This window comes from Miniopterus schreibersii (genome assembly GCF_964146895.1).
Source record: "Miniopterus schreibersii genome assembly, chromosome: 8".
NCBI classification, from domain to species: Eukaryota; Metazoa; Chordata; class Mammalia; order Chiroptera; family Miniopteridae; genus Miniopterus; species Miniopterus schreibersii.
In genome coordinates this window covers 40349727-40370282 of record NC_138109.1, presented here as the reverse complement: position 1 = coordinate 40370282, position 20556 = coordinate 40349727, and the positions used below count along the sequence as shown (strand labels likewise).

Genomic DNA, 20556 nt, shown 5'->3' with positions numbered 1-20556 from the left:
CTTTCCCGAGATGGATGGCAGATGGGAGTGTGTGTTAACATGGATGAGGTATTTCCTCTGCCTCATCTCCTGGGGGTCTGAGGCCTCAACCTTGATCTCATATTAGCGCTGCTCTCCAGGCAGCGCTGCCAACCCGGCAATAAAAAGGCAAACATTGCCTTTGGAAGTAAAGGAAAGCTCAATGACCTCATTTAAAAATAACATCTGTAACAATAAACAGGCTACAATGAGACTATTAAAAGGGGAGCCATTGAGATCAAGAATGTTTTAAAAATAAATCACAATTCATACAGCGCATGATACATTTAGTCTCACCACAAAACATCATCCCGGTTCCCTATAATCACTGCAGCACGAGAGCTTAAGAATCAGGCAAGGTTCCGCAAATGCTCCCGCTGAGAACTCCTTTGGCATCTGATTAAATTTCATCCATTATTCGGTACTAGCAGAAGATGATGGATATGATGGTAATGAGGACCCCAGAGCCCAGAAGCAATCTATCATTGTGGTGCGCACCCCAGGGGGGCCCCTCGCTGACCGAGATGTGAGGTGAATGAGCCCCATTTTCCACGCAGGCAGCCCAGAGGGGGCTTCTCCATTCATATGAGTCAGTGAGGTGTTCTGGTCACTGGAAAACTTGGGCTGGGGTCCTGCACACTCACTCTTTCTTCAGAAATGCTGGACACCATCCAGGAAAGAGCTGGGCAGATGCCCAGCAGCCAGGCCGTGATGCACGGCGTTAGCTGTAAGCTCTCCACGGGCAGGTCCCACATCTGTCAAACCTGCTCCGCACACCTACCTCAGACAGACACAGAGGAGGCAATAAATGGTTTTTTCCTCACTGAAGCTTATTCCCAAGACAGAAGCTATCGCACCCTCTGAATTCCTGCAGTATTTCACCTTTTGCCACCTTCTAGTTAGGATTATTGTTGTTAGGATTATTATTGTTATTATTGTTGTTAGAGTCCACCCTGGACTCTAAGATCCTCGAGGGCGAGGTCTCGATCTGAGGCAACTCTGTAGCTCTGGGCAGAGGCCCCAGTTCTTTCCACATCAAGGCGCCCACTTGATGAGAACCGCCGGGGTGATACCTGCAGCACACAGGCTGGGGAGCCGCTGCAAGGTTCTATTTCTCAACCGTTTTCTGATATTGTGGTTTGATAAATTCTAAATCTTACTTTCCTCTAATGCCAAATCCAATTAAAAATAAATTACATATTGTGACTAAATCAAAATAGAGCAATGGTAATTCTAAATATGTTTTTAAATGACCAACACTTCTTTCTCCCGTCACCACCACCACCACCACAACAGGTATAGAATTGACAGTTAACCCAGCTCATCTGAAGATTTCATGGGACTATGTATCAAAATGTATCAACTGTATAGTTTAAACATGTAAGTTCCTTGGATGTCAATGGTACCCCAGTAAAGCTGATGTGATAATAAAATAGTGAAAATTTATTAAGTTATCATGTAAACCAGTTTTATATGTGGTGTGCCACTTTTCATAATTACTTTGAGTTTATTATACCCATTTTACAGATGCAGAGCTTGCTCAAAGCCACCGGCGTGGAGGGATGATTTGATGTAGGTGAGTCTGCCCAAAGCCCTTGCTGTTTCCAGAATACTACAGTGCTTCTACATGTCAATAAGTGCATGCTGAGATGAGTTACCAATCATCAGATAAAAAGCACACTGAGTATTTCTTGAGAGGCAGTATAAACATATATTAACATGGTGTTTCTCAATCAAAATAATTGGTTGCATTAGTTTGTAAATATGCAAGGAAAATAAATACAATTAAGGAGACACACTGAAAAGGAATGATTTCACAACTGAAATAAGGTGTCAGGCTAAAGTAGCATTTAATCTTGTGAGAAAAAACAAACTGCTGAATTGCTAAAAATGGCACACACCAATGGGGTAGTCTGATGTCATGGGGTTCACCCTGACCCCATGGCTGGCTCAACTGAAAAGTGGCACAGACACAAACTATAGCTTAGAAAGCAGAGTCAACAGTAACTACAGCACCCATGACTCTGGGGGGCATCTAACATATTTTAGAATAATAGAGCAGTTTTTATTGAACTGAGAAACTATATAGCCGAGACCTCTTACTTACTTTGTTGGTGTCTTTTTTTTTACCTGTTCATTGCAGCAAGCCTAAGTAATCCATCTGGATGCAAGCCCAATGTTATTTTGCACTTTCTATTTAATTCAGGTTGGTACTTAGGAACTAGAAGGAAGACCTGATAAATCAGAATGGACTGGCAATAAGAAGCCATGGGTCGAAGTCCCATCTCTAAGACTGGCAAGCCCACAGACCTAAAATTTACTCTCATGTAAAGGCATCTTTCTGAAATGGAAATCAAATCCCACCATAGATTTGCTTAAAACCCTTCAAAAGGTTTCCCACTAGAACTAAACCCAAACTTGATTAGGTCCTGTATCAGCTGTCCCATTCCTACTCTCCAGTCTCACCTTTCCCCTCTTCAACTTGCTACATTGTATACACATCAAGAGCTATTTCTTTCAGCTCTGCAAATGTGCCAAGCTCTTTGCACAAGGTGATCCTTAGGTCCAGAGTAACTCTTTTCACATTCAGAGACTTTCCCTCAACTGTTATCCTCTCTCAGAGCACCTAGTGTTTTCCTTCATGGCAAAAAATGGGTCCTGATCGTTGTATTTAAGTTTGAAGCTATTCTCTTGCACAGAGGAGCTGTAAGCTCCATGAAGGCAGGAGCCAGGTCAGGCCTGTTCATCACATTTCTGGTCTTCTGGTAAGCGCCTGGCTTTTAGGAAGTGCTTGGGCAATATCTGCTGAGTGAACCAGTGAATGATGATCTTGGTCAAGGCTCTTCACTTATGTCCCCCGATTTCCCCATCGGTAAAGTGATGGATTTGGACAAGGTCTTCCCAAAGACCCTCTTTAGAAACCAAAGGAGAACATGTTAAGAGGGCAAAGAATGAAGGCCATAGGAGGGAAGTACACAGGTTTACAAATAGAGAGAAAGAGAAAACTTCCAAAAACTTGGGTTTAATCAAGTTTATATATATAAAAAAAAGGAAGAGCATCTTTACTTCCCATGGACTTAAGAGCTGTAGGTCAGCACTATGAGATACTAATAGTGACCCAACACTAAACAAAATGTCCAAACAGGACCAAGATGAGAATGCTGAGAACAACCGAGAAACTTAACACTGGCGTTTAAAGAATGAATTGCTTCCTGGGATGGCTCCTTGTTCTTTAAAGGCAAAGTCTCCCCCTTCCACCCGCCTCTGCATAGCCTTCAACACATTGACTGTTTCTCTCTCGTACAGTTCCTATGTTAATCCTAAGCAAAGACGAACAACTCTGTAATACCCACTGGCTTATTTTTCTTCAGCTACGACACACAAAAACCCATTATCAGAAAAGCAGCTAAAAAACATGCCTTTCCCTTTCTCAGGTGTTCTTTACAACTCCCATTACCGAGGCTCAAGATCTGCCTGGGTACAGTGTACTGAACTGTCTGTAGGTAATTCAAACCTATGGGCCCCAGATTCCAGGGCCCTGAGTATCTCCCCCCCAATTTCACCATCTACATCGGACTTGTTCTAAACTCACTGACCTCTTCAGTAGAACCCAAACCAACAATGCCCCCAAACTTTTGTCTACCCTCTTTAGTGCTTACGTCACTGGCTGATGAGAAAGAGATGGATTACAAAGGGCTTGTCGCTGGCCTGTGACTTTTGTTTTTCTCAACAGTATTCTCCACCAGGGGGTAGGGGTGGAAAGAAAATGCTCTGTAACAGAAGGCTTGCTGCCTCCCACCTCAAGGAGCTCTGGGCTTTCCGATGCCCAGCCCAACACCACCAAGCAAAACACCCAAAGCTACCTACCTCCCACAGCTTACCACACACCAAATACAAGAGCTGTCCTAAACACACAGAGTTGCAGACATATAAAAACACTCCTGCTTCCCCAACAGACCAGAAATTACATAGCACCTCCAGTCATAGTCTGTGCAAAAAAAAGCCATCATTTTGGAAGGGAATAAAATAAATGAACATTCTGAGGACTTCCAACACAGTTTCTGGCATTATACCCGATCACACCTTTCCAATTCCTCCTCATCACGCACATCCCGAGCATTGCTTTACAATGTTTTCAGGAGAGGCTATATTTTCCAGATATTGTTTATGCTGCTCCAGAAATGGCAAACATACTGAGCATTTAACCATGTACCCAGCACTTTACTAAGTCTTTCACATTTATCATCCCAGTTAAGTTTTACAACCACTCTATGGGGTAGGTTTTATCTATTATTCAGGCAGCTAGCAGGAGCCAGAATGTGGAGGTTCACCAAAGAGAGACTGTTCTTCCTGTTACAGAGTCAAGGATATTCTGACTCAGAAAGGGAATGACTTGAGCTCTGAGCTAAAATAATACGGAGCATGGAGCTCAGTGACTCTTCCATCACATGGATTACACTGGGTAAAGCCCATTGCCAAAGTTATATTAATGACTGCTGACCCACCTATCTCACTGTATTTATTTCAGTATAATACTAAGTAGAGAGGACATCCTTAAATCTCTGGTTCTGTTCCGAGCTTGTCACATCTGCTCTAGGCTAATTCTATCATGCAAAAGAACCAAGAACCATTCTGTTCTTGATGCAGTTGAACCAGCCTGGTCATGGGCTCAGAATCCTGAGCAGACGTCTGGGGCAATCCAAAATCGGTATAGGATCTCCTGCTCTACCCTCTTCCTTTCCAGTAGACCGCTCCCAAAGGACCCAAAGGTCCAGGTGATCTTCAAACATTCACGGAAGAATGGAGTTCTCAAGCCTGGCTGGTCATCATAATCAGCTTTGAAACCTACAGATTCCTAAGCTTTACCAAGCAACAGCCTGGCTCACTTGGTCTGAGCCGGGGGACAAAGCACTCCAGGTGACTCTGATGATCACTTAGGTTTCCAACAACTGGATGAAGGCATTAAACTTCATTTTCTTGCTGCCTTAGTGTTACTTTCTATATAGTCTCTCCATCTTCAGCATATATGCACTGCCAAGTGTTCCTAACTTAAAAAGCTATTAGCAGCAGCAATAACAATAAAACCTTCCTCTCTCTCACCTCTCCCTCAGCTTCCAGCTCTCCCTTTCTCCCTTTCTCAGCCAAGCAGCTCAGAAGAGCGGTGCATGCACCGATTCTCCACTTCTGGCCACCCCACTCACTCCTCACCTGGCCACTGTGATTCTGCCACGGCCTCTCCCTGCCACCCTCCGGCCTGTGGGTGACCTTTAATAGTCTACCCCGTTTCCTCCTTTTTCCAGGCTAACTGTGTACCTGAGACATTTATGTGTGCTGATTTGCTGCTAAGCTAAGGAAACTTAGAGCTACCTTACAGCAAATCACAACCACGGTTCTTTCTTCACTAAGGTCCTTCAAAGGCCTTGGTTATTCCATTATAAAAATGGGGTAACAAAATTACAAAGAAAATCCTAGTTTGTTTCATTCATTCAATAAGCATTTACTGTGTACCTACTATGGGCAAGGCACGGATTGAGCAGTAGGCACACGAAGAATGAGCCATGGGATAAAGTAACAAAGAAGAGTCATAGCTGAGCCAACAGAACTCCGAAGGGCCACCACAGCCTTTAGGCTCTCCTGGTGGTGGCCAAGGACTCCACTGAGACTGTATCTCAGCCCGTTTCTCCCACTGCTCAATCCTGCTTCCTTCCCTTTCCCCACAGGCTGCCAGTCCCCATCTGGGAGTCTGCCTCCTGGTAAACCCACCAAGCTATACCAGACAAGGAATTCTTACCCGTAAGAGTCAGGGAAGGTGGCAAAGAAGTTGGGCCCCAAGGAATGAGCAATATTTTACAAGTCAGAGAAGGCAGTCATTGTATCCAGGATGAAACAATAATATGAAGGAAAGTATGGAGGAGTGACAGAGATTGGTGATTTGAAGAAATGAAAGTGATTCCCTGAGGGTAGAGCTCAGAGGGCTTAAGGAAGAGAAGGAACAGAAGATGAACTTGAAAGGCCTCCACCTTTATCTTAGAGGTAAAGGGGAGCCACCAGAGAGTTTTGAAAAGTGGACTTACAGAGCAGTTATTTTCAAAATATCTACAGTGTGCGGGATATACTGAAAAAGAGAAAGAAGAGAAGCAGGGAAACCTTTTGGGACGTTTCTACATGATTCTTCTAGAAAGGCAACAGAAATCTACGTTTGTGGCATTAGCAGTGGAGAAGACAAGGGAGATTCTGTGAACTACAAAATCTGAGCCAAGATCCCCTTCAATGAAGAGAGGACAATGAGACCTATGTCACAAATCAGTGTGATAAGCAAGATGAGGAACGCTTCCGCAGGTAATTGCCTTGTGAAGTATCTCGTACACGGTAAATACTTCACAAATATTCATTCACTCATGCTTTTATTTGGTCACTGATGTGAGTGAAGTCAAAACTGTTAAGTAAAACCTGGAGTAGTACTGGGTGGAGAAGGCGAGAAGGAGTTCCCAGTGTAACCAGGATGGGGATACCGATAACTGGGATAGTGAACCGGACTGGGAAATAAGTTTAGAGGAAAGTTTGTGTTCTGTTTAATTTCTGAGGTAACTACAGGATAATCACAGAGAGATGGGAGTCCTGCAGTTGGTTACACAATAAATAAACTCAGAAAGAGGTCATGGATGGAGATAAAGGTCTGGAATTCAGCAGCATGTGGTGGGAGAGTTGAGATGCTGGCTAAACAGGGAGCATTCAGGGAGGTAACAGTGAGGTGAGGACAATGGAGACATCTACCCTTTGGAACAGAACAACGAAAAAGGAGCTTGAGGAGAAAGGAAAAAGGACTGAGCAGGGAAGTAAGAGGATAAATGGAAACCGAAGCATGACAGTGAGAAGTTTACATGTCAACCACCACATGGCAGCCAAGTAAAATTGTGGAAGGGGAGATCCAAGACGACGATGGAATGAGTGGAAGCTACACTGACACTCTCCCGGTACCAAACTGGAATTACAACTAAAATATAGAAAAACCATCCTGAATAATTAACTGCAACTGAAGATGAGCTGGAGAGCACCCTCAAAACCAAGGACGAAAAGCAGAGGCCCCATAGAGACTGGTAGGAAGTGCGGAGGTGTAAGAGGGCTGCTGGGCTCCCATAGGCAGCAGCTGAAGTCCGGAGGGATATCTCAGCTGTGGGGGGTCCCACTGAGGATTCTGGGGTCTAAAGCACAAGCTCTTCTCCCCAGCCCAGAGCACCAGAACTGAGAAAGGTGCCCACATAATATCTGGCTGTGAAAAGCAGCAGGGTTTCTGTTTGCCAGGGGGAGAGAGCTAGAACTGCAGGGACCCTCTTAAAGGGCCAACGCACAAAGTTTTGTGTGCAGCCACTCACCTTGGGTTCCAGTGGAGGGAGGGCAGAGTGGACTAGAGCAGTGTGAGGAGAATCTAGGGAGGCTGGCTGAGGGAATAGAGCTTAGAGGGCAACCACATGGACCCGGATGCTGAGTCATTATCCCACAGTGCAGAGGACATCTTTCTCAGACAGACAATTACCTTCCAACCAGCTTCTGCCTGAGAGGTAAGCAATTGCCTCACCCTGCTGGAAAGCCTCTGGCCCCACCCCATGGAGTTTCTACAGCCTGAGGCTCCTTAAGAGACTAAATAACAGCCCCTGGGGCTTTGAGGCTTTGCTTGATTTGCTTCTGGGCCCAGGGCTTGGAAAAGCAGACCTTGGTGCACATCTTGGTCCAGTCCAAACACACTCAGCCCTAGGAGAGGAAACCAGAGGCTGTGGAGTATGGAAAACTTCAAACAGGGTACTCAAGGCCAGTCACAAACAGCATCTGACATTGGCTTGCACCAGAGACCATCCAAAAGACTGGGAGTCCTAGCAGATCTACCTAATACATAGAAACAAATTCAAACAGTCAAAATGAGGAGACAAAAAAACAAGCCCCAAATGAAGGAACAAAAGAATTCTCCAGAAGAAGAGCTAAATGAAATGGAGATAAGAAATCTATCAGATACAGAGTTCAAAATGCTGATCAGGAAGATGCTCAACAGCATGAAAAAAGATATAAAAACTATGAAGGAAATAAAGAATGACATAGTAAAAAAAAAAAAAAAATTGGAAGCAATGAACAGCAGATTAGGGGAAGCTGAGGATTGTATCAGAGAATTAGAAGACAGGATAGGAAAAAACACACACCTCAATCAGAGATCCAAAGAAGAAAAAAATATTTAAAAAACAGGAGGACAGTCTAAGGGAGCTGTGGGACATGAAACAGAACAATATTCGCATCATAGAAGTTCCAGAAGATCTAGAAAGTAAGCAAGGGTTAGAGAACCTGTTTGAAGAAATAATGGCAAAAAACTTCCTTTACTTGGTCAAGGAAAACATCACACAAGTTCAGGAGGCACAGAGAGTCCCAAGTAAGAAGAACTCAGAGGCTCACACCCAGACACACCATAATTAAAATGCCAAAAATCCAAGACAAAGAGAGAATCTTAAAGGCATCAAGAAAAAAGCAAGCTGTTACCTACAAAGGAGCTTCCATAAGGCTGTCAGCTCATTTCTCACCAGACACTCTACAGGCCAGAAGGGAATGGCATAAAGTATTCAAGGTAATGCAAAACAAGGATCTGAAACCAAGAATACTCTATCCAGCAAGGCTATCATTCAAAGTAGATGGTGAAATAAAGAGCTTTCCAGACAAAGAAAGGCTAAAGGAATTTATCACCACCAAACCAGCATTGCAAGAAATGTTAAAGAGACTGTTGTAATAAGTTGAAATAGAGAGAATGAGAAATATAGGCATAAAGAAATAAAATGGCAATAGGTAAGTACTTATCAATAATAACCTTAAATATAAATGGATTAAATATCCCAGTCAAAAGACATAAGGTAGCTGAATGGATAAGAAAACAAGACCCAAATATATGCTGTCTACAAGAGATATCTCAGAACAAAAGACTCACACAGCCTGGAAAAAAACAAAACAAAAAACTTCTGGAGGACTTTAAAGGAGAGATCAATAGCAATACAGTCATAGTAGGGGACTTTAACACCCCACTAAGTTTACTGGATAGATCTTCTAGACAAAACTCAGTAAGGAAACAGTGACTCTAAATGATACACTAGATCAGATGGATTTAATTGACATTTACAGAACATTCCACTCCAAAGTTGCAGAATAGCCATTTTTTTCAAGTGCACATGGGACATTCTCAAAGACAGACCACATATTAGGACACAAAACAAGTCTCTACAAGTTCAAGAAGACTGAAATCATATCAAGCATCTTCTTCATTTACACAATGGAACACTATGCAGCTGTAAAAACAAAGGATCCCTTACCCTTTGAGACAGCATGGAGGGACCTGGAGAGTATTACGCTAAGGGAAATGAGCCAGTCAGAGAAGGACAGGTGTCACATGGTCTTACCCATATGTGGAATCTAATGAACAAAATAAACTGATGAACAAAGTAGATCCAGAGACATGGAAACATGGAACAGACTGACGAATCTCAGAGGGAAGGCCGGGGTGGGTTGGTGGGTGGGGAGAGATTAACATAAGAATTTACATGCATATATGCATAACCCATGGACACAGACAATAGTGAGGTGAAGGCCTGAGGGGAAGGGTATAGGGTGGAAGGGATCAATGGGGGAAAAAGGGGGACATTTGTAATACTTTCAACAATAAAGATAAATGAAAAAACAAACTCTTTCAAGGGAGCAATGATATAGTGAAAAATTGGGACATTCTAAATGTTGAAGTGGAGTAGATTCATTCATTCAACACTATTATATAGTCACTACCACGATGATATAGAAGTATATTTATTTACATATGAACAAAAGAATGTTCAGGTATATTTACTAAATTTAAGAAAAACAAGCTATATCCATTATGATCATATACGTTAAGAGAATATACATATGAGAATATATGTGGCAAAAAATCTTGTGAAAGTAGTATAATAGGGCTGCTTTATGAAACTGTAAGACCAGACTTCTAAGTACTCTGCAGAACAGGAATAGAGCTTAAAGGGGAATCAAGGTGAAGAAAACGGCCCTCAGTGTACTTAATTTTGTATATGTGTGTGTATGTCTCACACACACACATACACACACACACAAATGGAAACTGAATCACACAACCTTGAGACATCTGGATTTCTAAATGACTGAGTAGTTTTTAATATTATATAAATAACTGCCACATTTTTTATGATATTAATGCAATCATGGAGCTGGGGTACGTAGGCATAAAAATACACTAGAGATTCTGAGTTTGGTCGATTTTTATTTTAGGTTTCTAGGAAGAACATAGCTTTTCACTGCATTGGTATCAGGATATTTAACAGATAATTTTCATACTGTTTTAGAGAAAAGAGAAGAACCTATGTAGCACATGGTCAACCTCTGTCATTCACAGAAGGAAGTGATGAAGCCACTGAAATTAGCAGCACAGCCTCGAGCCTCCAGTGCCCATCTCTCCTCCTGCACACTAGTGTGGTAACGTGACTTACCAATGCCCCGTACACCCCATGAATCCCGTTTCTCAGTGAAGACTGCCATGCTACCAAGATCGAAGTGTGCAACTTCAAATGCTCTTTAAATCAAACACAATAAAGAAAGTCAGACACTTTTTCTTTTGGTGAGAAAGACGAACTCCCAGTTCCTCTCTCACCTCAATTGCATAACTCAAGAGAGCAAGAGGCAACTTTCCTTGGACTCTTCAAATAAACTCTCTTTAGGGATCAGGCTATGCACAAGAAAATAGCTCAGCAGGAACTTTGAAGGAAAAAAAAGAGAGAGTGAGAAACCAGGGATAAAAGCAGGAAAGAACCTGAACAAAACATTACCGGCACCATAATACAACGCATGCACTGTCAAACATTAGTTATTTGGATGGAATCGGGGACAAGCAGTCAATTTAGAAAGTAGAGATCTGGCAGAAGCAGTTTTAAGAACACACATGTGTGTTGGATGGATGGACACATGACCTAGTTTTAGATAAATGAACTTAAGAATCGTTTACAATTTATGAGAGTCTGTTTCCCGCTAGTCTAAAAGGCAACCTGAAACTGTGTTATCAATTAGGGACTCATTGATGGATTATATACAGTCTGAAAGAGCCTAAGGCTGGATATCTTACAGATGTAAATATCAGACATGCGATAGCCGATGAAGCACATTAATTCTGCTCTGAAAAGGGGCATGAGCTACAGAGGAGGAAAGGAAGGAGCTCTGAGGTCACCCTTCGCCATCTACCACTCCTCTCCTGTTACAAATGATTGCTCAAGAATGTGGACTTTGGGATGCAGCCACTGCCTGGTGGAATGTCACAAACTTGACATGCAAGCAAGTTAGTTCTCAAATACCTGCATGTTGCCAAAAGCTGCTTGTAAATCTATCTACATCAACTGTGTTGAGAACAACTCTTGTTAGGCAGTATATTATACTTGAGACGCGCTCTTAAAAATAGCAAATTCAACATCTGATCTTTATATATCTCTGCCCTCACTACCCTCTTCCTAGTATCTACTACCTAGAAGATGCTTAATAAATATTTGTTAAATGAATTTTTTAAAATATATTTTTATTGATTTCAGAGAGAGGAAGGGAGAGGAAGAGAGAGAGAAACATTAATGATGAGAGTCATCGATTGGCTGCCTCCTGCACACCCCCTACTGGGGATCGAGCTCACAACCCAGGCATGTGCCCTGACGGGGAATCGAACCTCAATCTCCTGGATCCTAGGTAGATGCTCAACCACTGAGCCACACCGACAGGGGTGTTAAATGAATTTTTATTGTACTTATTCATTCTAGTTAGCAGATGGGAGGCCATTACCTGGCAGAAAGAATAGCTTCTGTATTCACTAAGAAAAAGGCACAATAATATGACTGTTAATGATGGAGATAGATCTCAACAATGCACTCACCATCAGAAATAGATAAAAGGGACTGAGGATATAGGCCTGTCTGCAGCAGCTTCTAGATGCTCCAAGGCCAGGTCTACTGAGGTGAGTGACCTTGGCAGGAGAGCATTGTTATGGCTCCCACATGAGCGAGCACCCCCCTAGTCTGTCCCAGCCTACCCTTCTTACTGTCCCAACCACACAGCCAGGAAGGTAATGAGATTCATCTAAAACAGGGGTGGGGGAACCTTTTTTCTGCCAAGGGCCACTGGGATATTTGTAACACCATTCTTGGGCCATACAAAATCATGAACTTAGAAATTAGCTATGAAAAAAGCTCCTAGATATATTGAATTTTGAGTCCCGCCTGTGGTTGCCTTGGCAGGGCCAGACCAAATGATTTCATGGCCATATACAGTCCTCAGGCCGGATGTTCCCCACCCCGATCTAGAACCTCAACACCAGGCAGGATAGAGTATCAGCAACTTGCTATTAAGGGTACTGTCTACCAGAAAGGAGCGAAAATACATTGGAAAGTAGTTTGTAATTCCTTCTTGTTTTATTTTCCCTTTGATTATAAAGCAATGCATGCTTAGTTTAAAGTTAAGAAAATTAGGAAGTAAAAATAGCCCACTGTTCCATCACTAAAAAGATTACTATTAACATTTATGAGTGAGTCCTTCTGGATCATTCATATAATTATTCAAAGTGTGTGTATACATTTTTGGGACATCCTATATATATATATATATGTATATGCAATGCACTGATTTTTTTCTTATTAATTCAAATAGCCAAGAAACCAACATGTATTGTAAAAATTTTAACTACACATATTGTTGGATTAAATTGTGCATTTTCGGGACACATTTAAGTCTGATCCTGTTCAAAGATTGCTATTTCAACCTTAAGTCTTCAGACCCAGAAACATGTCTTGTGTTACTGTATAAATCTGAAGAAAAAAGGGCAAATACTAAATTTGGGAACAAATTCCAGCTTTGAGCTCTGTGCCAGCTATGGACTCTCCCATACTTCATTTTCTCTGCCCATTCTCTGCCTTTCTGTACTTCCTTATGTTTTTTTATGAAAATTATCTTCATTTAACATCCTTTCTAGTAGCAAACCCCATCTTCTCCAGAAGTTTTCCAGATTTTCAAACCAATAAAAAAATGACTGAATCCATTATACGCTGGTCTAGACAATATGTGCCTCGCTGATTTAGGCTGGACCACTCAGCTAGCAGCTCTAGTTTTATGACCTTTAAGCAACATAAAGCTTATAGTTCTATCTTCCCAGACCTAATAGGTTACTTAGTGTGTGTATACAATTCCCAAACACTACAGTGCTTTCCCTGGACAGAGATCGGATGGAGCTCTACAAAGAACTATTCTGGTCCTCTGGTTTTCTCTTGGGGTTTACATGTCTGCAAGACACCTAGAATTTGGGAAACACAGTTCTTCATATTTAAGGATTAAATCTTTCATCGCTCCAGCAATAAAGGAAGTCTTAGGACCCTTCTGAACCTTTGACTCTTCCTTGGTAAAAACCGAAAACTGAGGCTAGGAGGTGATTTCTAAAATCCCTTCCAGCTCTGAAAAGGTGAAGCCTTTAGGTTCTGAGGTCCATGAATCAACAAGTATAAACAAGACAAGAGGAGAGACACATAAACTGAAACTCCAGGGCAGGAGTAGAAACGGCATGTCAGTTGGGAGTCACACACATGCAGGTACCCTAGTCGTTACTACTACTGCATAAAACCGAGTTCCACTGAGACCAGGAAGAACGTTAGACTCAATATAAAGCCTCATGACACTGTTTATTAGTAGAAAAGCTGCCCCATCACTTTTCCAAAACACCCCCCAAGACAAATTAAAAATTGAAAATACAAATGAAACTTAACATCTCCTATTGCAGAGATAACTGGGTCTCTAAAATAACCTTTAAAATAACAAATGTAAAACTCCTAACAATGAGATAATGGGCTGAAGAGCCTAGCAAGGTAAGCGGCATGTGCCATATAAGCGATATAGTAAACGCTCGGTACCTAGTAGCTCAATGTTCTTCTTCTTTTCCCTCTTCAGAATGTCAACTTTCCAGCAGGAAATATCCTATTTTAAGTACATATTTTTCTTTAAAACTTAAGGAAAATGTCTAAAGCAATACACTTATTCATATACTTGAATGTGGTGTAATGTCGTTTATTTTTATAAAACTCAGAGGTCACTGACCTGAATTTAAGTCTCGTCCTGGATTGAAGGCCCGGCTATTAACAGTAGTAGAAAGTCGATCACAGCTAATTGTTCTAGATACATTGGTATTAAAGTTCCCATCGAACCTGAAAGAATAGGAGAGAATTAGCAATACTGATTTGGTGGCTATTCAATGCAGAAAAACAAAGCAACAAAAATAAGAGTTCCTACTATATATAAAATAGGTCAGCTCATAAACAGTAAAATTGTGATTTAGATTTTAAATATATAAAAAAAATCCCACTGCAGAGCAGTTTTGGGGAAAAACAACATTTGCATCTAGAAGGCTTTAGAAATCAAGTTCAATTCTAAGGAGATGAAGAAAAACCATCCTTTAAACCAACGTTTCTTCCATGAACCTGAGTCAGGTACTGTTGATAAAATCATGCAGAAAATAGATTCACAGACTAGAAAAACACACATCAGACTTGAGCTCTGGTGTTACATATGAAACGGTTCTTTAAGTTATCCTATGTGAAAATCAACGACCAAGGACCAAAACAGACAGTAGTGTAGGAGAAAGAATGACTTCGGGGTAGGAAAGATCTAGATTTGAATGTCTGCTATGTCACTATTAAATATATGTCCTTGGGCAAAACTGTTTAATTTTTCTGAGCCTCAGTTTTCTTATCTAGAAAAAATAAAACTTATTTTCCAAAGCTGCAAAAATGATGATAAATAATGCACCTAAGTCCCTTTCATTGTACATGACACACAGCTTGCACCTTCTAGACTGTAATGTAAATAAGACCAAGGTCTTTTCTGATTTCCAGTGGTAGCACCATGCTAGTACTGAAGTAGAACAATGTTAGTACTCTGGCTAGTAGCGGATCAATAAATACTAGTGCAAAAAATGGGTCATTCGCTAGAGCTACCAACAATCTACAAGAAAATAACAGGAAAAAGTACTAACTCATTAGTCACTAAGAGTATCTGTAAAAGTGAATTTAACCCAGAAGTAACAAAAGAGGGGAAAAAAAAAGTGAACTTCTAAGTAACCTATTCAGGATTTCAGATATTGGAAGGACTTATGACGTTTCTAAGATTCCCACCCCCCCAGAAATATTCAATCTGAAATTATGTTTTTTAAAATGTGTTCCTCAGATGATAAATGTCATTAATGAAACCCCACTGCCACAGGAAGAGAAGCTGTATCGCCCGTACCACCTTGGAGAAGCAATCCGAACTCAATCATTCACATGAATTTGATTATCTGTTGACCACATCTCATAATGTCTGAGCTACAAAACTGAACTGATTGTATGAGCAGGGAGGCTAGGTTTTCACATGGTGTGTTGGGTTCCAAAAGGTAAACATTTTGTTTTGAAACATATCATCTCAAAGGAGGGGACTGGATTTTAAGAGATCTTTTAGTCCAGCCTCTAACCCAGAGCAGAATTACATCAATATTGTCAACTGTGCCTCCAAGGACACAGTTGCTTCACCATCATGGTGACTCCTCCTTGGACCTGCTCCAATTTGTCTAGATGAGAAGACTGCTGCCTCAGAAGCCACAGATGGAGAGAAAAGAAGAGATTAGTACATCAGCAGCTGGCTGTGTGCAAGCTGGCAAAGCAATATAATTCCACTATCCCTCTCTTGCTTTACATTTGACCTTCTGTAAAGTGAGAGAAGTGTTATACAAGTGACTCACCTGCTCGCCATGCTCTAGATGCCACATTGAATCTGCCCTCACATACTTTTTAATAAGGCCAGATAAAATTTAGGCTTTTTGTGAGCTATATGGTCTGCCTGCATCTCACATCTGCACTTTGCTGTATGAATTACAAACCCCCTTTAGACCTACCCATTTCACAGTTGAGAAAAGTGACACCAAGGATCACAGCAAAAGTCAGGGGCCTAAAAGGAACTTGAATCCCATCACCCAACTCCCTGTCCAAGGGTGAGCCACACACCACACTGCTTAATTGAAGTGGCACATAAGGAAGAACTAAGAGAGGTAACTCAAGTTCCTCTCTTAGTTCTTCTAGGTGACGTGTAAGCTTGGAGAGAGCCCCTGTCTCCTCAAATGAAGTCTCCATAGTCAGGACTTGTGCTATCAAGAACCAGGGAACTATTTTTATAGTTTTTTTTTCTATTCTGTACTGAAAAGATCATCCCTAAGAACTTTAAAGAAAACATTTTTATAAGAAAAAAATGGAAGTAACTCATTAACAAAAGTAGGTGCTTAGTAAATATTTGTCAGTCATAAAAAGGCTTCACAATGTAGTGCCTGTTATCAATTATCTACCCAACCTTTTATTCCCACTATCTCCCAACCTATAGTTCTAACCAGACCAGTCCCTCAACTGCTGGATCCCAACTGCGATGCTCTCCAGTGCCCACTGCACCCATACAAAGCCCAGCTCTTCACATCTTCCTCCCTGAAAACTCTCCTATCGGCTCCAGCCTATGATGTTCCCTTCCTCCTCCAAACTGACCAGTGCCATTCCGCATCTTAATTCCATGCATGTGTCTCTTTTCCTATTTTTTAAAATTGCCTTGAAATGAGCTTAACATAGTGTCATCATAGTTGATGTCCATTAGACACAGATCAACCAGGTTTAGATTCCGTTTATGCAAAAAAACACTAATCAATAAAAATTTAAAAATAAGATTTATTATAAATCATGAGCAAATTACCTTACTTGCTTTGCCTTCTCCAATTCCTTTATGGGAGCTTCAATGGCCTAAACCCTACCAGGCACGCAGCACTTCAACTCCCAATTCTCTCTAAAACCTTTCACATATTTGAGAAGCCCGAGTTCTCCCTGGTGCGACTGTAAGTTACTTGAGGTTTACACTTCTCTCTCAGGTCTAGCACACTGCTGGAAATGTGTGCTCCATCCATTCTCATTGGGGACTGACTAATGAGGAAGGACAGAGAGCTAGGTCACTGGAGAGGTCTGGATGTTTTATTCAATCATGTTCATTGGATATCTCTGACAAGTAAGGCACTGCCACCCTGGCAAACCATTGATTATGTCTCTGTCGGGAGCATGGGCTTGAGAGGTACATAGACCTGGACTGGAGTTTGGGTTTAAAATTGCTTATTGATATATTTAATTCTTGTGCATAATTTACATTTTCTAAGCCTCTGTTTTCCTCATCTATAAAATGGTACTAATAATAGTAACTATTTCATAAGGTGTTAAGAATTAAATCAGAAAATGGTTCTAAAGACCTTGTACATAGTAAGCATTTAATAAAGAATAACTAGCACTGAAAGTATTAGCAATGATAACAGTTAACAGCTACTAAGTGCTTATCATGTCAATTATTTCAAGTGCTTTACGTAGATTATTAACTCATCTTCTTAAACCCTGAGGGAAATACTATTATTATCTCCATTTGGGTACAAAATTTTAAATTAAGAAGACCCAGGTTCACAGCTGGGTATTAGCAGAACCAAGACGTGTACATATGCCCTGGCCAGTGTGGCTCAGTTGGTTGGATGTTGTCCTGTGCACCAAAAGGTTGCCAGTTCGATTCCCGGTCAGGGCACACGCCTGGGTTGTGGGCTTGATCCCCAGTAGGGGGCGTGCAGGAGGCAGCTGATCAATGTTATGCTCTCACATCGATGTTTCTCTCTTCCACCCTCTCTCTCCAAAAATCAATGAAATGTCTTAAAAAAAGAGATGTGAACATTCGAGCTCTCATTCATAAGGAATACATTACACTATATCTCAATAAATCAACAAATAAATCATCACCAACATTATCTAAAACAGCTGAAGAAGAATTCAGTTCTCTCAAAGGAAAGGATTACGCTGCAAGATTGTAGGCTGAGGTGAAATCTTTGCTTTTTACTTAATAGAAAGTGATAGTAGCTAAACACAAGGCTTCCGATAATGCATAGCTACACGGAAAGAGCTCTATGGACAAAAATGTGGATGGGGAGGAGGCGGAAGATATTAAAGGTGCTCCCCATTAATTACAAATAACTGATCAAAAAATGTTCACCACTGGCATAGCTACGAAATTGGCCATTTTGAGTTACTTTTTAGTATTTATTCTAAAAAAGCCTCAAGCTCCCTTCCCATTCACTACTGAAAGCCAAGAGGTTCCAGGCTAGAAGAGCGAGCATGGAGCAGAGATACAGCAGACTCGGGGCCAGTTCATACTAGTTTTCTCCTTTCCTGGCACCGACTTTCTCCTCTGAGAAAAAGACCCTGGGCATTTTGGTAATCTGAGGACCGTGAACGAAGAAATGGCTCATGGACAACAAAGATAATATAAAGAGAAGTAAAAAAAGGCCAAGAAAGAGAAAACTGCACTAAATTCTGAAAAATTCTCACACGGGACAATGAATACAAGATGCTGAATAACGTAACAGTTTAAGTTGCACGTAAATGTGGGCAACGCATGATCCACAGCCCTGGAAAACTCCATTTGATGTAGTGCAAACACGGAGCCTTGCGGAGATCAAACTCGATCCCAAAATAAAATACCCGAAGAAGTTCCTTTTCTGAAGGAAGCCATAGAATTTTCCTGATGTTTTAGAACGAATAAATAACCACCTTGCAGAAGAACCTCAGCCAGAAGGCAATGTGACCTATCTGCTCGTTAGCTCAAGGACATCTGGGTTCTGAAAGTCCACTAGTAAGAGGTGAAACAGATTGTTAAGCTTCACTTCAGAGCATGATTTAATTCGTGCTTTCTGAGCAATCCGCATGTAGTGAATGCTGGTGGTTTTAAGTCAATTTACTCCTGTCAGGCCCCCACATTCTGATATTTCAGGAATTCAGAGACATGCCAACCACTCTCCCTCCCGCTTCTTGCTGGCTGGTATTGAGCAGCAAAGGTCTCGCTGTGGTCTCAGTCTGTCTGCATTCCCTCCCATGTGCTGAATCTCAGCCATGGAACCTGCGCCCTCAGCTGAGTTACCATGAAATGCCCAGAAATGAACCTCACTCTGCTGCTATCCCTGCCTACGCCTGTCAGGTAGGGAAGCAGGTGCCAACAGGGGGCTTACGAGACACAGGAAAGAGTATGTGCTAAGCTGGTGAGCCAGCTAGGAGAAAAAATTACAGGAGCAAAGACCCTGTGATTAGCTCTTCAGCCACACTCACTAGTGCCTGCTTCTCTTCTGGATGCGAAACAGAGAAAAACTTGCTTAGCTGTCTTGCTATATTAGCCACCTCTGGGCCCCAGGAACGGCTGCCCTGCCTAAGACAAGAATGCATTTTATGAATGGGTGCCATTTATAAAAAGGAACATGCCATTCACCCTGATGTGGAGACTATGAGAAATATAAAGTTCATGCCTACGATACTTTATCAAAACACGTCATTCAGTCTTAGCGGTTACCTAAAAGATTTTTCATTGAGAAGTATATTACCTGCCAGTCGCGTTATGGAAAGGTCAGGAACTGGTATAATAATAAATGTTCACATAAAATGAGCAGGCAACTCAAATTATCTTTATATCTGTGCTTTAAAAAAGTAGTAACAATAAGAGAATAATCCCTTCTAAATCTCCCGTAGATCCTCACTCTAAAAAAAAGGGGAGATATTGGATTATGATTTCTTTCTATACTTAGTTTTATAAGATAAAAACCAGGGCCTGAAATTCAGTTTCAAGAGAAATAACTCCATCTTTCCTACCCCCTTAAGTTAAAAAAAACCCCACTTCCTTCTGGATTTACTTTCATGAACAACTGATCGAAACTGCATCCCGAGGGAGAAAACAGAGCTGTGACTCCCACTTTGATCTCTTCCCCATGGAGAAATTCACTCCCTGCCTGGCTTGCAAGATGTTCATTTGATTGACGTTTGCTCTGATGTGCAAACTGCTTTGAACTTCAGACATTTAATTCCCATCAGGCTGCAGTCATTTTTATTCTCCTTCAACAGGATTTACAAGCAGGAGATCAGCAAATGTAGAAGATAAAATAAATTTGCAGAAGCTTTGAATCTTACATCAAAACTGTTCAAGTGAGTTCCAATTGGATTTCATTCAGCCTCGATTCACAGTGTAAATCAACTTTTCAGTGGAGTCCCAGTTTAGGAGGAAAAAAAAACACATAAAGGAGAGAGACACATACACCAGTTGGGGTTTACTTCCTGAATCTCTTGGTCTTTGTTTAAATTTGCAATGGATTTCCCTCAACATTTCCAGGGAAGGCTGCCCGATTTATCACATAGAGCCTAAACCACACCCACGGCTCCAAGGGCGGTGGTGAAATGTAGTCTTATTCATGGACACATTTTTATGGTAACATTTAAAAAAGCAAATCCCTGTGGATATCTCAGAAGAGCAAGGCTTAAATTCATAATGGAGTCCATAAACAAGGCCAATATGATGACAGCTAATGGGGTAGTGAATAATTTTTACTTGTTTGCTTGTTTGTAATCACTGCTAAAATGCTGAGATGGG

The 20556-nt window shown here is 41.4% G+C and overlaps 1 protein-coding gene across 1 annotated transcript in view; it reads right to left on the bottom strand.

The window, feature by feature from the left end:
* Window positions 1-20556, bottom strand: part of CACHD1 (cache domain containing 1) — a 192714-nt gene that overhangs the window by 55134 nt on the left and 117024 nt on the right. The window contains exon 4 of the mRNA XM_081145542.1: window positions 14158-14264. Coding sequence (XP_081001668.1) covers window positions 14158-14264 — 107 coding nt within the window. The remainder of the gene's footprint in view (window positions 1-14157; window positions 14265-20556) is intronic.